At 40.8% G+C, this 17,400-nt stretch overlaps 1 protein-coding gene across 4 annotated transcripts in view; it reads right to left on the reverse strand.

Moving 5' to 3' along the window:
• SERGEF (secretion regulating guanine nucleotide exchange factor) overlaps positions 1-17,400 on the reverse strand; it is a 228,000-nt gene that overhangs the window by 207,602 nt on the left and 2,998 nt on the right. For all 4 annotated transcript variants that reach the window (XR_011075388.1, XM_068555082.1, XM_068555083.1 and 1 more), the window contains exons 2-7: positions 16,764-16,899; positions 15,415-15,570; positions 14,352-14,446; positions 10,045-10,105; positions 5,640-5,753; positions 3,108-3,170 (exon numbers count right to left, since the gene is read on the reverse strand). Coding sequence is in view for 3 of the 4 variants with exons in the window: in XM_068555082.1 (XP_068411183.1) it covers positions 3,108-3,170; positions 5,640-5,753; positions 10,045-10,105; positions 14,352-14,446; positions 15,415-15,570; positions 16,764-16,899 (625 nt within the window). In the remaining variant the exon portion in view is untranslated. The remainder of the gene's footprint in view (positions 1-3,107; positions 3,171-5,639; positions 5,754-10,044; positions 10,106-14,351; positions 14,447-15,414; positions 15,571-16,763; positions 16,900-17,400) is intronic.

A 17,400-nucleotide genomic window follows, 5' to 3' on the forward strand; every position in this document is an offset into this window, starting at 1 on the left:
CTCTAGGTTTACAAAATACCAGCCATTTCAAATGAATTAGAACAGAGTAGAAATCTCTCAGGACTTCCCTGGTGGTCCAGTGGTTAAGACTCCATGCTCTCAAAGCAGGGGGCATGGGTTTGATCCCTGGTCAGAGAAGATCCCACATGCTGCATGGCATGGCCAGAAAAAAAAAAAAAGAAACCTCTCTTAGTCTGTTCTTATTCTCAGAAAACAATGCCTTCCTCCAGTGCTAGTGAGGACTGTGGGGGATGAACTAGTCACTTCTTGTCCTGGGGCCTTCTGCCCCGCTCCCCATAAAAGGGGAGGGGGGACCACATGCCGAGAGGAGTCCCTTAGAGCTGGCATTCATTTTTTATTTTTAATTTTTTTTTAATTTTTTTTAAACATCTTTATTGAAGTATAATTGCCTCACAATGGTGTGTTAGCGTCTGCCCTATAACAAAGTGAATCAGCTACACATATACAATATGTTCCCATATCTCTTCCCTCTTGCATCTCCCTCCCTCCCACCCTCCCCATCCCACCCCTCTATGTGGTCACAAAGCACCGAGCTGATCTCCCTGTGCTATGCGGCTGCTTCCCACTAGCTATCTATTTCACATTTGGTAGTGTATATATGTCCATGACACTCTCTCACCCTGTCACATCTCACCCCACCCCCTCCCCATATCCTCAAGTCCATTCTCTAGTAGGTCTGTGTCTTTATTCCCATCTTGCCACTAGGTTCTTCATGGCCCTTTTTTTTTTTTTTCCTTAGATTCCGTATATATGTGTTAGCATACTGTATTTGTTTTTCTCTTTCTGACTTACTTCACTCTGGATGACAGACTCTAACTCCATCCACCTCATTACAAATATCTCCATTTCATTTCTTTTTATGGCTGAGTAATATTCCATTGTATATATATGTGCCACATCTTCTTTATCCATTCATCTGTCGATGGACATTTAGGTTGCTTCCATGTCCTGGCTATTGTAAATAGAGCTGCAATAAACATTTTGGTACATGACTCTTTTTGACCTATGGTTTTCTCAGGGTATATGCCCAGTAGTGGGATTGCTGGGTCGTATGGTAGTTCTATTTGTAGTTTTTTAAGGAACCTCCATACTGTTCTCCATAGTGGCTGTATCAATTTACATTCCCACCAACAGTGCAAGAGGGTTCCCTTTTCTCCACACCCTCTCCAGCATTTATTGTTTCTAGATTTTTTGATGATGGCCATTCTGACCAGTGTGAGATGATATCTCATTGTAGTTTTGATTTGCATTTCTCTAATGATTAATGATGTTGAGCATTCTTTCATGTGTCTGTTGGCAATCTGTATATCTTCTTTGGAGAAATGTCTATTTAGGTCTTCTGCCCATTTTTGGATTGGGTTGTTCGTTTTTTTGTTATTGAGCTGCATGAGCTGCTTGTAAATCTTGGAGATTAATCCTTTGTCAGTTGCTTCATTTGCAAATATTTTCTCCCATTCTGATGGTTGTCTTTTGGTCTTGTTTATGGTTTCCTTTGCTGTGCAAAAGCTTTTAAGTTTCATTAGGTCCCATTTGTTTATTTGTGTTCTTATTTCCATTTCTCTGGGAGCTGGGTCAAAAAGAATCTTGCTGTGATGTATGTCATAGAGTGTTCTGCCTATGTTTTCCTCTAAGAGTTTGATAGTGTCTGGCCTTACACTTAGGTCTTTAATCCATTTTGAGTTTATTTTTGTGCATGGTGTCAGGGAGTGTTCTAACTTCATACTTGTACATGTATCTGTCCAATTTTCCCAGCACCACTTATTGAAGAGGCTGTCTTTTCTCCACTGTATATGGCATTCATTTTAACTCAACTCTTTTAACATATCTATAAATCTACCTAACATGAGACACAGGTTAAAAGCAGCTAGTTCTTTCGTTAGTTAGTTGTTTTTAACTCATTAAATATCAAATTATCTGTAGTTCAGAATCTGTTAAGTATTTAAAATCTCACGTTACGGCTCTTGTGCTTTGGAAACAGCAACAGCTCCTCAGCTGGACTGCATTACAAATTTGATGCTGAAGAATGCATGCCCCCATTAATTTATAGATACTGTGTACACATCTTAATTTCCACATGAAACACTGGAAACACTGTGTATGAAAGTCATTTCCCTTTGCTTAAAAAATGTAATGCATTCAACTCTGGGTGAGAGGTCTTACCAACATAAATCTCTCAGAGCTAGAGTATCCAGCCTACCAGCAGGGGTCAGGGCAATCTGGGCTTTGAAAAAAACCTTTAGGAGAGATGGATAACCTTCACTTTCAAGAAAATGCTGCATTATCACTAGAAAGTTTATACTATATTGGCTGGGTGTGTCAAATGGATGGATGGACAGATACATGGCCAAGACAGAGAGATAAACACACTGTGTGAGAGAAAAAAGACTGGATAGATAGACAGATTAAAGAGATGGAATAGAGAGATCAACTAGAGAAAAACATAAAAATATAAAATAGATTACAGAAACATATACACAACTAGACTTAGAGATTATGGAGACCTAGGTTAGATAGGAAGACACAAAGATGGAAGATAAATAAAAATAGAGATATATAGTTAAATAACATAGAGTAGATAAACAGAGAGAGCAGACAGGGTGACAGATAAATGGAGAAGAAAGATATAGGTGGATAAAATAGGTTAGTCTGAGATCAAACAGCTAGAGAAAATAGACAGCTAGAGAGCTTAAATAGTTATATTAGACATCAAAATAGATTAGGTGGATAAGATAACAACATATTATACATAAATTTACTGTTGGTTATATGATGTGACAATCATAATTACCCTAAAGGAAGATATTTTTATCCCTACTGTACAGCTAAGAAAACAAACTCAGAGGAAAGGAAGTGAGCTTCTGTTTCACATGAGTGTTTTACATGTATTATCATATGTAATTCTCAGAACTATCCACAAAGTACTTTATAGAAGAGGAAATAGTCTCAGGAAGGTAAAACGACTTGCCTAAGATCATACCAGTGGTGGCATCAGAATTCTGACTCCAAAGTCTATGCTTTTCCCTCTGTATCCCAATAGCATCACTTGAGGCAGAAACACCCAGAATTCTGAATGGCATGTTACCTACCTGTCAGTGAAGCTGAGTGGTCTGAGCCAGCAAGAACACATACTGCTTGAGAATTCTCTAGGCCTACAAAAAAAAAAAAAAATTCTTTTGAAATCACATTTGTAACAGAACAAATTGGGCACAGGAGGCCCATAGGCGGTGACAACAGCACCTGGAGAGAAACTCTCAGCCAGTGCAGGAAGGTCTGAGTCAGTGGCACTGGCCAAGAAGATGGCTGGCATGGTAGGGAGACTGCTTATATCCAGGAGGTTGAACAAATAAATAAATATTTTGAGGATAAAGGAGTCAGATTTCTCACTATCAGAAAGGAGAAGAAAGGTACAGATATGAAAAGGTTAAAGGCTAGAATTGACCATGTGATACTGCATTGTAATTGAAGTCAGTGTAGACTTGTGGTTTCTACTAGAGATAAACAGACATAGGTGTACATATGTATAAACGTGTGTGTACATGTATATTTCCTAGCTCTGTCCACGGAGCGGGCCTAGAAGCAATGACATCTCATACATTCAGCTGCTATCACATGCAGACACTGAAACACAAGCCCAGGCCTCCTAACAACACACAGGCAGAACTAGAATTTGAACTTGCCTCCCATATCCAAATCCAGCACTTCTCCACCCTTAAATACACTGCCTTCAACAACAGTGTAAACCTTAATCAACTCTGCTCGAAGCTGTGGTCACCTTGTCTGGCATGCAGAGAAATGGGAGTCTTACTCTGTAACTCTTTCTTCTTACACTTCTGTTCAATTTACTAGTGTCTTAATAAAATGCCCCTCATGCCTTCAAGTATCCTGTGGAATGAGAAAGGGACAAAGCAGATGTTTCTGCCACTTTCACCAGAGAGGAAGCACTGGTCCCCTAGTGGCCGGGTCGGGAGAGGACATCCAGGGTTCCAGCTCCAGAACAGATGGCAATGAGGTGAAGAGGGGACAACGAAAAGTGAAAGACTTTGAGGGCAGGAAGCTGATATCTTCTCTAACATCTCATCAGAAAATTCCCCCAAATTAACTCTGAATCTAAGCTGTGCCCCAAGCAGATCCCAACCAGGTCATTTAAATCAAATCAAACAAAAACACTTCTGATTCCTTTTAGATACAAAACCTGTGCTAAAACAGACAGTAGACATAATCCCTACCCTTAAAAAGCTCATCATCTTTGGCATTTGGGAAAACATGTAAACAACTCATAACAATACAATACGTTGTGCTATCAATGCACATAAAGAAAATGCAATGGAGGTGAGAAGAAGGAAGAGTCTTTCCTGAGAAAGCTGTAGCTGAGCTAGGACCTGAAAAATGATCAGGATTTTCCCAAGGGGAACAGGAAGGAAAAGGCATCCTGGGAAGAGGTAACAGTCTGCCCACAGGCACAGAGGAATAAGAACACAGCGCATGCCCAGGGAGCAGTGAATACCTTGGTGAGGCAGGAAAGATGTTTGGGAAGTATGAGTTTATATTACAAATGCTTTCAATGTGAAGTAGACTGTCCTGTGTTCAGTGGCCCCTTCTCCTTCGCTAAGAGAACCCTCCCCAACTCAACACATGGGCTTCAGGGCGCTAACCTCACCCCGGCAACAGGGGAAAGCCTCAAGGACTTAAGAGAATCAGAACGATCCCAACAACTTGTACGACACTCCCACTGCGGCTCACCCTTCCCTTTTCTTTCCCCACTTCCTACCACCCTCAAAAATCCCTCCTTTGTTCTGAGCTAGAGGAGAGTAGAGGTTTCCTGACAGGTTTTTCCTACAGCTAACCCTCAGTAAACTGGGTCACAAAGTCAGAGCGAGAGAGGAAGAAGAGGAGGAGGTGGAGACATGGTGCTACAAACAGAGAGATAAAGGCCCACGAAGAGAGTGTAGAGCAGACAAAGAGAGAGAGACAGAGAAAGAAAGTCCTAGAGACCAAGAGTCCTGTGGGCAGCACCCTTCCTACCTACTCCTCGTGTGCCCATGAAGAGAGACTTCCCTCGGGGAACGCTCCTAGCCCCTCTCTCCACATCCTCACTCGCTCCTGCTTTCCTTTCAGGAGAAGGAGCTGGGCAGGCAGGCACATTCCTTGTGGGTTCTCCCTCTGGGATGCGCCTGCCTGCAGAGGGCGCCTCCTCCGTGCTCTCAGCTGCACCATGAGCTTAGCAGGACCGAATGCATACAGCTGCTCCAGTGCCTGGTGGGTAAATTCAATCTGGGATTCAGAACCTGGAGGCTCACTATTGCTACACGTTATTTCCAAACACCTAAGCCATGTCTTCCAACCTAACTTTTAACAGCTCTAGAGCTACCATTTTGATTTCCACCCACCTGACTCGCATCTACTTCTCAATGGGTTCCAAACTCTGGCAGCAAAGAGGGGTACTTTTACTGAGCCCACAAAAATCCCAGCAAATTAATAGACCAACCAATAGAGAGAGTTAAGACAGAGAGACCAAGAAATAGCAAAAGCAAAACTCCATTTACCCATTTTCTGCATGCCTGTGTCTCCATTTCCAAACTAAGAATAAATACAGGATTCAAAAGAAGTAAGGACCTTACCTGTCACTCTGCTTGGTTCCTTTGCTGTCAAAAACAGTGGGAGAGTCTGCCCAGGGCACAACCGCCGTCCAGATGATGCCAAACCAGTTCCCCACTGGAACACCGTGCCACTAGCTTCCCAGCAGAGCAGGAGAGAAAAAAGAAATTCTTTATCTGGATTAAGACCAGATTGCTCTTTGAACCTCAATGCCATGAGAGATTCCCAAATCATGCTCAGTTAACATGCATATTATGGAAAAGCTTATTGCCTCAAGAGGCCCTATGGCTGGTCATAGGCATTACCACCAAGTCAATCACAAATCCAGTCTTCAGGGCAATCTAAGACCATCAAAGGAAATTCCAACATAGTAAAACTCCCTCCAGAAAGTTCTAGGACACTCCTCCAGAGTCAAATTACTGGAATGATAATTTTTTCATGATTAATCTGAAAGGACAACTGAGACTCCAGAATGAGCAGGAAAGAACCTGGAGGCTTACCACGTCCATTCCTCACATTTACTGCATGAGAAACTGAGGCCCTGTAGAGGGGATGTGACTTGTCCAAGGTCATATGGGGAGCTAGTAGCAGAGAAAACACCAGGACTTAACTCTCCTACACTTAATGTAGTGCCTTTTCTATTACACCAAGATGAATTCAAAGATTCCTAATCGCCAAATAAATACATATTTATGACTGCAAGATAGCTTCTTAGTAGCCACTACTTCAATGGAATGGCCTTTTATTTCCATATTCACTGACTCTAATTCATGTACCCATGTTCTGAACCTCATACAAATGCATAGATGAAATATTGTATATTTTGTCTACAGTCAGATGTGTGTAACTAGGATTCACTATCCAACAGCAACATTAAGGTACTGCTCCTCCAGAAGTATCCTATACCCAATGGTCCTTTAGGCTGTAAACAGACAAACCTGCTTTGTGAAATATAAGTGATGATGATTGAGCACAATGTGAGCAAAATGCAGTATTGAAATAAAACAAAACTTACCATCTCTTCAACAAATAAATGGCAAGAGGATAAAAAGAGAGGAAAAGGCACATAAAGATTAAAAGAGACTGGAGATGCCTGATAAAGGATTAATATTTAAAATATACAGTGAACTCCTAAAACTCAACAACAACAAAACCTGATTCAAAAATGAGCAAAGGACTTGAAAAGACTTTTCTCCAAAGAAAATATACAAATGGCCAATAAGCACATAAAAAGATGCTCAACATCACTAATCATTAGGGAAATATAAATCAAAACTACAATGAGATGCCATTTTACTCTCATTAGGATGACAACTATTAAAAAAAAGAAGAAGAAAATAACATGGGTTGGCAAGGATGTGAAGAAATCTGAAACCTTGTGACTACTGGTGGGAATGTAAAATGGTACAGTCACTACGGAAAACAGTATGGAGATTCCCCCAAAAATTAAAAATAGAATTACTATATGATCCAGCAATCCTACTTCTGGGTACATACCCTAAAGAACTGAAAGCAAGATCTCGAAGTGATATTTGTATACCCATGTTCATAGCAGTATTATTCACAATAGCTAAAATGTGGTCACAACCCAAGTGTCTATCAATAGAAAAATGGATAAGCAAACTGTGGTATATACATACAGTGGAATATCATTAAGTCTTAAAAAGGAAGGAAATTCTGACATTTGCTACAACATGAATAGACCTTGAGGATATTATGTTGAGTGAAATAAGCCACAAAAAGACAAAGACTGTATGATTCCACTTATACGAGGTACCTGTATGAGTGGCCAAAATCATGGAAATAGACAGTAGAATGGTGGTTGCCGGGGACTGGGAGAAGGGGGAATGGGGAGTTATTGTTTAATGGATATAGAGTTTCAGTTTTGCAAGATGAGAAAAGTTCTGGAGATAGATTTTGGTACTAGTTGCACAATAATGTGAATGTACTTAATCCCGCTCAACTGTACATTTAAAAATGGGTAAGATGATAAATTTTATGTGTATTTTATCACAGTAAAAAACTAAAAGGAATAAATAAACTTTAAAAGAGAGAGAGAGAGACTTGAGATACATATCAACCAATTGCAATGATAAACCTAATTTGGATCCTGATTCAAACAAACCATAAAAAAAATATTTTTGAGATAATCAGGGAAATTTAAATACTGACTAGATGCTTGATGAAATTACAGAATTACTGATAATTTTTTGTAGGTATGATGATGGTATCTTTTGGTAATGTTTTCAGAAAAATTCCTTATCTTTTAGAGATGTGGGCAGAAATATTTACAGATTAAATGGGGGAGGGGAGGACTTACAATTAAATTAATCAAACACATAATGAGAACTGTGCTGCTTTGTTAACTGGACAAAAATGTACACATAAGGCTAGCAATCACAAAATGTTGGTAGGAAAGGGGCAAGGAAACCAATGACAGGCAATTCTTTGGTCCTTCTAACTTCTAAGAGAAGAAGCTGCTTATAAAAGCGTAATCACTACCATACAACTCAGTAATCACACTCCTGGGCATTTATCCCAGAGAAATGAAAATTTATGTTCACATAAAAACTTGTCCACAAATGATTATAGCTTTATTCTTAATAGCTAAAAACCAGAAACAACCAAATGTCCTTCAATGGGTGACTGGTTAAACAAACCGTGGTTGTTATAGACTGAATTGTGTTCCCTGTAAATTCATATATTGAAGTCCTAAACTCCAGTGTAACTGTATTTGGAGATAGGGCCTATAGGAGGTGATAAAAGTTAAATGGGTCATAATAGTGAGGCCTTAATCTGACAGAACTGGTGTCCTTTTAAAAAGAGGAAGAGACACTGGAGATCTCTCTCTCTTTCCATGCGTGCATAAAGGAAAAACCATGTGAAGAGACAGCAAGAAGGTAGCATCTACAAGCCAGGAAGAGAAGCCTCATTAGAAACCAACCCTCATGGCATCTTGGTCTTGGACTTCTAGCCTCCTGAACTGTGAGAAAATAAATTCCTATTGTTTAAGCCACCCACTCTGTGGTATTTTGTTACAGCAGCCCTAGCAAACTAATACAGTGGTACCTCTACACCATGGAATATTACTTAGCAATAAAAAGGAACAAATTATTCATACTCCCAACTTGGATGAATCTCCAGGGACTCATGCTGAACAAAAAAGCCAACCCCAAAAGGCTATATACTGTATGATACCATTTATAAAACATTCTTAAAATGACAACATTACTGTGGGAGAACGAAAGAGCTAAGGGGTGAGAGTAGGTAGGAAGTGGGTGCAGCTATAAAAGAGCCATAAGAGGGATCCTTGTCATGGAACTGTTCTGTATCTTGACTGTGTCAAGACATCCTGGTTGTGCTATTACACTATAGTTTCACAAGATGTTACCACTGAGAGAAACTGGGTAAAGAGTGAGTGTGATCTATTTCATTTCTTACAACTGCACGTGAATCTACAATTACCTTAAAATAAAAAGTTTAGTTTTTCAAAAACTATAATCACACTAAGCCCCAAGTGACCACCAGCACCATGATGCACCGGATTCTTCCTCGCCTCCACTCCTCTCCCCATTCCACAACTGGACTCACCAACTCTTGAGCCTCGGCTGCCATAGCCAGTTCGGGCTGTCCTTCAGCCCAAAGAAGTGGGAACGGAAAGCAGAAAAATGAGCAAGAGAGAAAAAAGGGTCACTGCCTCCTCCGCTTTCCACCCTCAACCTCACACACACCGTCAGCCCTATGTGCATCACCCTCTCACGGTACAGGAGACAAGCTCACTTGAAGCATTTAAATTAATAAACATTTACATCCACTAGGAAAGCAATGCAGTTCATGGCAAAGAATGTGGGTCTTGGAATCCAGCCTGTCCTAGACTCTGATCCCAGCTCACCTTTTATTTCCTAACTCCCTGTGTAACTGTAGACAAACACTTTAGCCTCTCTGGACCTCAGTTTCTTCATATGTAAGAGGTACAAACTACCATGTATAAAATAAATAAGCTATAAGAATATATTGTACAGGGAATATGGCCAATATTTTCTAACAACTATAAATGGAGTATAATCTTTAAAAATTGTGAATCACTATGTTGTACACCTAAAACTTAACATAATATTGTAAATCAACTATACCTCAATACAAAAAATTTTTAACTCACATCACTGTGTGCCTATGAGGATTAAATGAGGTACTAACTAAATCAAGAGAACCTAGCACCATGCCTAAGAACATAACAAAGAGCTAGACAACTTCATTTCCTTCCTCCCTACCTGCTAAAGGCTTTCCCACATGACTTCTGCCTTATGTCCCCTCCTTTTAATCAGACTGCAGCATAGCAGGACACTCTGAATCTTAAAGTTTATTTCTTCCAAAGCTCCGTGTCTCCTTATTACATGCTTATCAAGAAAATAAAAGCAAAATGATCACCTGTTGCAGCTAAAGCATGCCTCAGTCCAGCAGCAATACTAACAACCTTCTCTCTCAGGAGCTGTCAAAACAAAGAAAAGGATGGCAATCTCAGAATTATCCACCTACAAAATTTTATGTAATTTATGCCCAAACACAATACAGCATGATCCTCATTATGTGTCTGATTGGTTTGGAGCTCCCAATTCCCAACATTTCCACTCATAAATGCCTCTATATGTATCCCTAAAAGGCAAAATCTTTTTAAAATACCATATTACAATGCCACTCAGGGCTAGGAGGCACCTGTAAGGTCATCCAGTCCAGGGGTTGGCAAACATTTTCTGTAAAGGACCTGATAGTAAATATTTTAGATTTTGCAGGCCACATGGTTTCTGTCACACTACTCAACTCTGCCATTGTAACATAAAAGCAACATACACAGTAAATATATGAATGGGCATGGCTGTGTTCCAATAAAACTTTATTTACCAAGGGTTCTAGTGTGCTGACCTCTGATCTAGTCCAATCCCCATTCAATGCTAGAAACCTATCTACAACACTCCACCAAGTGGTCATACAACCCCTGTCAAATACCTACTTCCAGTGACATGGGCTCACCACCTCCCCAGATGCCTGCTCATCTTTGCACGGTTCCATCTGTCTCCTTAGGTGGAACCAAACCTATCTGCCTACTGCTTCTGACAAGGCTTCCCAAACATTTGAAGACAGTTGTCATGTCCTAAGACACCTTGTGGTCCCCAAATTCTTTAAGACTCCGCCCTTCAAGATGTGCAGCTTAATTCCCCTCCCTTTCACTGTGGGCTGGACTTAGTGACTTGCTTCTAATGAATAGGATAAGGAAGTGATAAGTGGCTCCGAGACTAGCTGATGAAAGGCACTGAGGCTTCTTGTTTGACCAGCCTGCCTCCCTCTCCCCCTCTCTCTCTCTCTCTCTCTCTCTCTCTCTCATCACTCTTCAGGGAAGTCAGACACCATGTCTAAACAGTCTTATAGAGAGGCCCATATGGTAAAGAACTAAAGCCTCCTGCCCATGAGAGAGCGTGGAAGTGGAACCAGCCCAGTTGAGCCTCCAGCAGACCTCGTACAGCCTGGCTGACATCTCGACTGCAAAGTCATGAGACCAGCTAAGCTGTTCCCAGATTCCTAACCCTCCAAAACTGTGAGATAATAAATGCTTGTTGCTTTAAGCTGCTGAATTTTGGGGTAACTTACTACACAGCTATAGATAACTAATACACATCTCTTCTTTAGGAAAAACATCCCCAATTCCATCAGCCATCACCTAGTTTCAAATTCCCTCCCCCTCTTGGTTTCTCTCCTCTATGCTCTGGTTACTCAGTCTCTCTCTTAAGGGACTGTATATGCACCAATCACAGCCCCTATGGGACTTTACCATATTTGCTTATTTACAGATCCACAGTGTCTTTCTAAACTTTAGAGTCCTCAAGGGCAGGGTCTGAGTCTTATTCACCTCAGTGCCCAGGGCCTAAGAACCAAACCCACACCAGGACACAACATTCTAGATGCAGTGTGACCAGCACAAAGAAGGACAGAGCTCTGGCCTCCCTTCTTCTGGAGACTATATTTCTATCATCTCAGCCCACAATCACATTAGCTTTGGGGAAGATCAAATCTTACTGCTCATACAATTTGAATATACCACCCTTGAACATTTTTTAATTTTTTTTTTCCTTTTCAAAGCTAACTGAAGGGCTTTATATGTGGAGTCACTCTCTTCAAACCACCTAACCTCAATTCCTTCTTCTCCATCCCCACTACTGCTGCTTTAGTTTGGGGCAGGATCATCTCGCATCTGGATTATTAGCAAGAGTTTTCTGAGTAACCTTCCTTCAATCCACCCCCCACACTACCCCATGTGGCCCCTCTCTAACTCACCGTTCTTACCATTTATCAGACACTACCTCCCTGCCTGCCCGATCCCTACTGGCACTTCTACCACTTCCTTATATTCCAATCATACTAAACTGCTTGCAGTATCCCATGCCCTCCTGTTTTATGCTCTATACCCTAGTTCACAAAGTTCCTTCTGTTTGTAATGTGCTTCTTTTGTACCTACTCTGCACATCCTCCTATCCCGAGCCAGGGAAATTTCTACTCAACTTTCAAGATTCAGCATAAGTCTGTTCTCACCCCACCTTCCCCTAGAAAGAGTTCAGTACTCCCTTTCGAGGCTATACATGCATCTATCATAGTTCTAACATGGTAATGCATCTAGGTATTTCTGTATCTAACATGTACTACTAAACTACAAGGCCCTCGAATGCTAGGATTGGGTCTTATTCACCTTTGCCCTCCCTGCCTAAATACAGCACCTACACACAATAGTTGCTATTAAATAAATGAATGAATTTCTCTTATACTTCACTTTGGCACATTCCTCCCATTGTTCTATAAGACACAGTGTGTCAAAATGTTTTTACCTTCTGATTCTGTCATCCAACATATTTTAACCATTGCTCTTCTCTGTCTTCTTTAACCATGTGACTTAAGCTAAATTAATTATAACTTATACATAGGTTCTTAAAAAGCTACCTATTTGGAACTAGAAGCTGTAGAACTTCTTACAACAGGGACTACAGAGTCTAGACTTCCATGCATACCATGTGCTACAGACTCAGTGTCTGTGTTCTTAGGAAATTCATGGTGAGACCTAATCCCCAACACATAATAGTATTTGGAGGTGGGGCCTTTGGAAGGTGAGTAGGTCATGAGAGCGGAGCCTTTATGAATGGGATTAATGCCCTTGTAAAAGAGAGCCCAGAGAGCGCCTTTCCCCTTCTGGTGGCGTGTAAGGACACAGCAAAAAGATGGCTGTCTATGAACCAGAAAGTGAGCCCTTACCAAATATCAAATATGCCGGTGCCTTGATTTTGGACTTCCCACCCTCTGGAGCTGTGAAAATTAAATGTTTGCTGTTTAAGCCACCCAGTCTATAATATTTTTGTTAGAACAGCCCAAACCATGACCCCAAATAATACCCCACAATACCAGCAATTAGAATTCAGCAAAGTGATAGGAGCAGACCTAAGCTCTCTCCAATGAAAACAGATCTCCCACTCTTAGTCACTGTTTAAGGAAATTGGATATGAGTGGAGCAGCTTAGGTGGTGAAACTCATTTTAGATTCCAGCATAATTCCTCTAAAAGTTTGCTTACAATATAATCTTCACAAAAATGTGTACATTTTAAGTATGATGCAGTGAAAAGAGCTCTGAACTAAAACCAGGAGTCCTATCTAACGCTTGTGCTGATCAATATGGTAGCCTCTAACTACACATGGCTGTTGAACACTTGAAATGTGACTAGACTGAATTGAGATATACTCTAAGTAAAACATGTACACCAGAAAAAGTCTTCATATAAATCAAAGAATATAAAATATCTCATTAATAAAGTTTTATATTGGTGACATATAAAATGAAATAATAATAGTTTGGCTACATTAGAGTAGTTTAAAAGTTGTTAAAATTAATTTTACCATGTCATACCATGACTCGGGTGAAACTTAAAAACATCATGTGAAGTAAAAGAAGCCATCCACAAAAGGCTACATATTGTATGATTCCATTTATGTGAAATGCCCAGAATAGGCAAATCCACAGATACAGATTAGCAGTCAACAGGGGCTGGTGGGAGGGGAAAATGGGAGTTAACTGCTATTGGGCATGCAGTTTCTTTTGTGACAATGAAAATGGTCTAAAATTAGACGATGGTGGTGGCTGCACGTCTCTGTGAGTATACTAAAAACCACTGAAACATACATTTTTAAAGGGTAAATTTTATGGTATACGACTTATATCTCAATAAAGCTGTTATTTTAAAAATTAATTTCACCTTTTTTTTTTACTTTTTTAAATGGCACTGCTAGACACTTTTAAATTACGTATGTGGCTCACATGACATTCCCACTGGACAGTGCGGGCCTATGCCATCTGCCTTAGTGTCTTTAGGCGAGTCAATTCCCACTGGACCTGTTTCTAACACAGTTTCCACTATGACGACTTTTAGAACTATAAAATGTCATTATAAGATATATTACTTTTATTGTTTTATTTCACAAAAAATTATAACATGTATGAGAGCTAACAGAGGCTTTTCACTCACAACATCCATCCCTCCAACCTAATCTTTCCCAGGAGAACCTGAGTTTTTCAACTTAAATTCTAACTACCCCATGGGTTTTCAGGGACCCAGCCAGTCTTTTAGTCCAGGGAGGGATAACTGTGATACCTGGAGACATTTTCACAGTACACAGGAAAGCTCAATATTAGGGGCTGTCCTTACCTCAATGGCCTGGGGGACCACACATCTTCGAGGCCCATGAGGAATTCCTAATTGGCCAAAGGAATTGGATCCACATGATAGAACTTGACCATTTTCTGCAAAATACAAATACTTGAATTGCAAATCTAAGAAGTAAGACATCTGTGACCAATGGGTAAACGCTGAAGGATGAGAAGAGCAAAAGGAATGAGAGGAGTGAGTGGGGCCCTGTGCTCCAGCACATTCAGTCCATACCCCCTGCTCTATCCCCCTAGGAACAAAAACAGTGGGCACTGGGCTAAGCGTTTTACACAGGCTATCCACTACACTACCTAATTAATGACAAGTTAGCTGTGGAGAATGCTAAGCCATGTGCCTAGTGTTGGAATGGAGGATACTTATCTCCCACTTTTCATATTTCCATGAGATGGAATTTCCATAATTTTAATATACTCCAGGCCTTTCTCCCTGCCCTTCCCCATTCTCACGCTTTCTAGGGGAGGATGGGTAACCTAGCCAGTTGGTGAGTTTGGGAGAAGGAACAGGACAGTATGGCTTGGCACCTTCCTCTCAGGCACTCTGGGCTGACACATAGTAAGGGTTTCCCCTACGGGGGAGGCCTAGAGTTTGGGGAGTGGGTTTGGATCAGAGGAGTATTAGCAGAACCTCTTGGCCTGACAATTAACCTTGCCCTCCAATTTAGCCTTTATCAGTAAAAAGCTGATAATTTGATCTCTACCTGTCTGACTGCTCTGTGCTTGTCTCACAATTGATCCCAAATGTGAGCAAGAAACAGAGTGTTACCTACTGACTCCCTACAACTCTGACACAGGCCCACACTAAGTACTTCATAAATGAGAGCTATTGTTTAGATTCTAATAATTACAGTCCAGATTTTCCAGCCCTATCTCCTTTACTGTTAAAACCCTCCTTGCAAAATGCACCCTGCAACTTTTCTTGACAACCAGAGACAACACTTGTGTTTTTAAATACAAAGAGGATTTCATTTAATCAGGGCCCATCATCATGCTCTTCTCACCCAAAGCCTTTGTGGTGATAAAGATTTACCTAGGAGTGCACTCACCTGTAAGTATAATGGTAAAATCCCAGCCACAGGCCACCTGTTGGATGGGACATCCAAGGAGGGATTTGCAGGGGGTAAAATACAGGACATCCTCGGTGTGACCAAGCCCCAGTTGCCCATCTTTGTTCAGGCCACAGACAAAAAGGCTTCCTTCATCTGCAAAATATAAAGGTTTTAGTGGCAGTGTGCACAGGGGAAATTACAACTGCTAAGATGAGCAAAAGGATTTCATTAGTTATTTGGAGTCATGGACCCACTAACTTTTTTCCCACCCAAGTTAATGAGCCATGCATGTTAATGTGCTCTGGACCAAATGGCACAAGGCCAAGGGGCTCCAATCTAATATCTAAATGGAAACTCCAAGTCCTACAGCAGTAGCCAATTAATTACCAAATTGAGCATCTACTGTAACAATAAAAGCCAACGTTTATTCAGGACGCAGAATATGCCAAGTACTCTTCTGAGGGCCTCAGGCGTGGGGCTGACTTATCCTTTAGGCACAGCGTCTGGGGCCCACCATACTTGTAGAAGCCCACAAAAATGTTTTAATCTAATTTTTTAATAAAAAATATATGTAATAGGAATATATAATACTAAATCTGGCCTGGATTATATTAATCTTTATGTCAGTGCAGCTGTAAACATAATTTCAAATATTTCTTTATGGAAGGAGGTGTCCACAAAGGCAAAAGTGTCAAGGACTCATGAAAGTCATAATGCAGCCCTGTTAACTCATTGGTTCTCATCATTATTATCCCCATGTAACAGAGAGGCAACTGTGGCACAGAGAAATTAAGTAATTTGCCCAAGGCCACACAGCTAACAACTAAGAGAACCAGGATTTTAACCCACATGGTTTGATTCCAGAGTTTACGTTCTTAACCAGGATGCAATATGCCCTCCTTTGCAATATTATAGCGCTTGTAATACTTATTAAGTACTATCCTAGGTACTCTGAGGGAAGATTATGGAAAATATAAAATTCTTCCTCTCAAGGAATATTCAACTTAACTGCCAAGACTTCTAACTCATATATGAAAGTTAAATATCAGTCTATGGTATAAAATGTAATATATGTTGCAACTCGGCCACTACTTGTCTTGTAACCTTAAGCAGTTTTCCTCTCTGAGCCTCATTTGGAGAGCGGGGCAAGGGGAAAAGAGGGGTGGCCTTGATCTCTGAAATCCTTTCAGCTCTGACAATCTGCCATTCTCTGATGGTAATGTGATTCCTTCACAAAAATGTTGTCCTCTGCAAAATACAAAAGGCTGACAGATAGTAATATAACACCCTAGGGGAGAATGTCTAAACAAGAAAATGAGAGGCGATATATTCTTGAAGGAAGTTACCTGTGACAACAGCAGAGTGGCCCCCTCCTCCCGTGATCCTCTTGACACATCCAGGATTACAGAAGTTGCTCAGCTGCTGGGGCAAAAGCACATCTTCCTTGTGGCCAAGGCCAAGTTGCCCATAGCTATTTGCACCCTAGGGATAAAATAAGCCGAGGATGAAAAACTATGGGAACCCCAACTGTCAATTTGAATTTACCTGTCCCTACCTTTCTCACCCTCACGTTCCTCTCAGAGCCTATAACAGATGAGATTTCATAGGCTCATTCTTAAGAAGTTGTTATACATCCACAACTCATCCAGTGATACTCTTCACCTTCCCCTTCCAATGCCCCAGCCTACATGTGTTGCCTTTAGGGGACAGCATAGGAGTTCCTTCTGATAAAAGGTAATTATCTAGGGAAGCTACAGAAAGAAATAATCAAGAAAAATAGGAACGAAGTGGGTGGGAAATACGCTGGGACTAGTTCTTGTCCCTTCTCCCCACACCTGCACTGGGAAAACTGGCAATGACTTTCTGGAATCAAAGTTAGCTGAGGATTTTGTGCGCTCAAGCAGGGCACACCATTGTTATTTCATTTGAAAGAGGTGAAAGAGGTTGGCAACGATCTCTAAGGGCCTTTCCAAGTACAATGTT

This window comes from Eschrichtius robustus, chromosome 11, assembly GCF_028021215.1.
Source record: "Eschrichtius robustus isolate mEscRob2 chromosome 11, mEscRob2.pri, whole genome shotgun sequence".
Classification (NCBI taxonomy): domain Eukaryota; kingdom Metazoa; phylum Chordata; class Mammalia; order Artiodactyla; family Eschrichtiidae; genus Eschrichtius; species Eschrichtius robustus.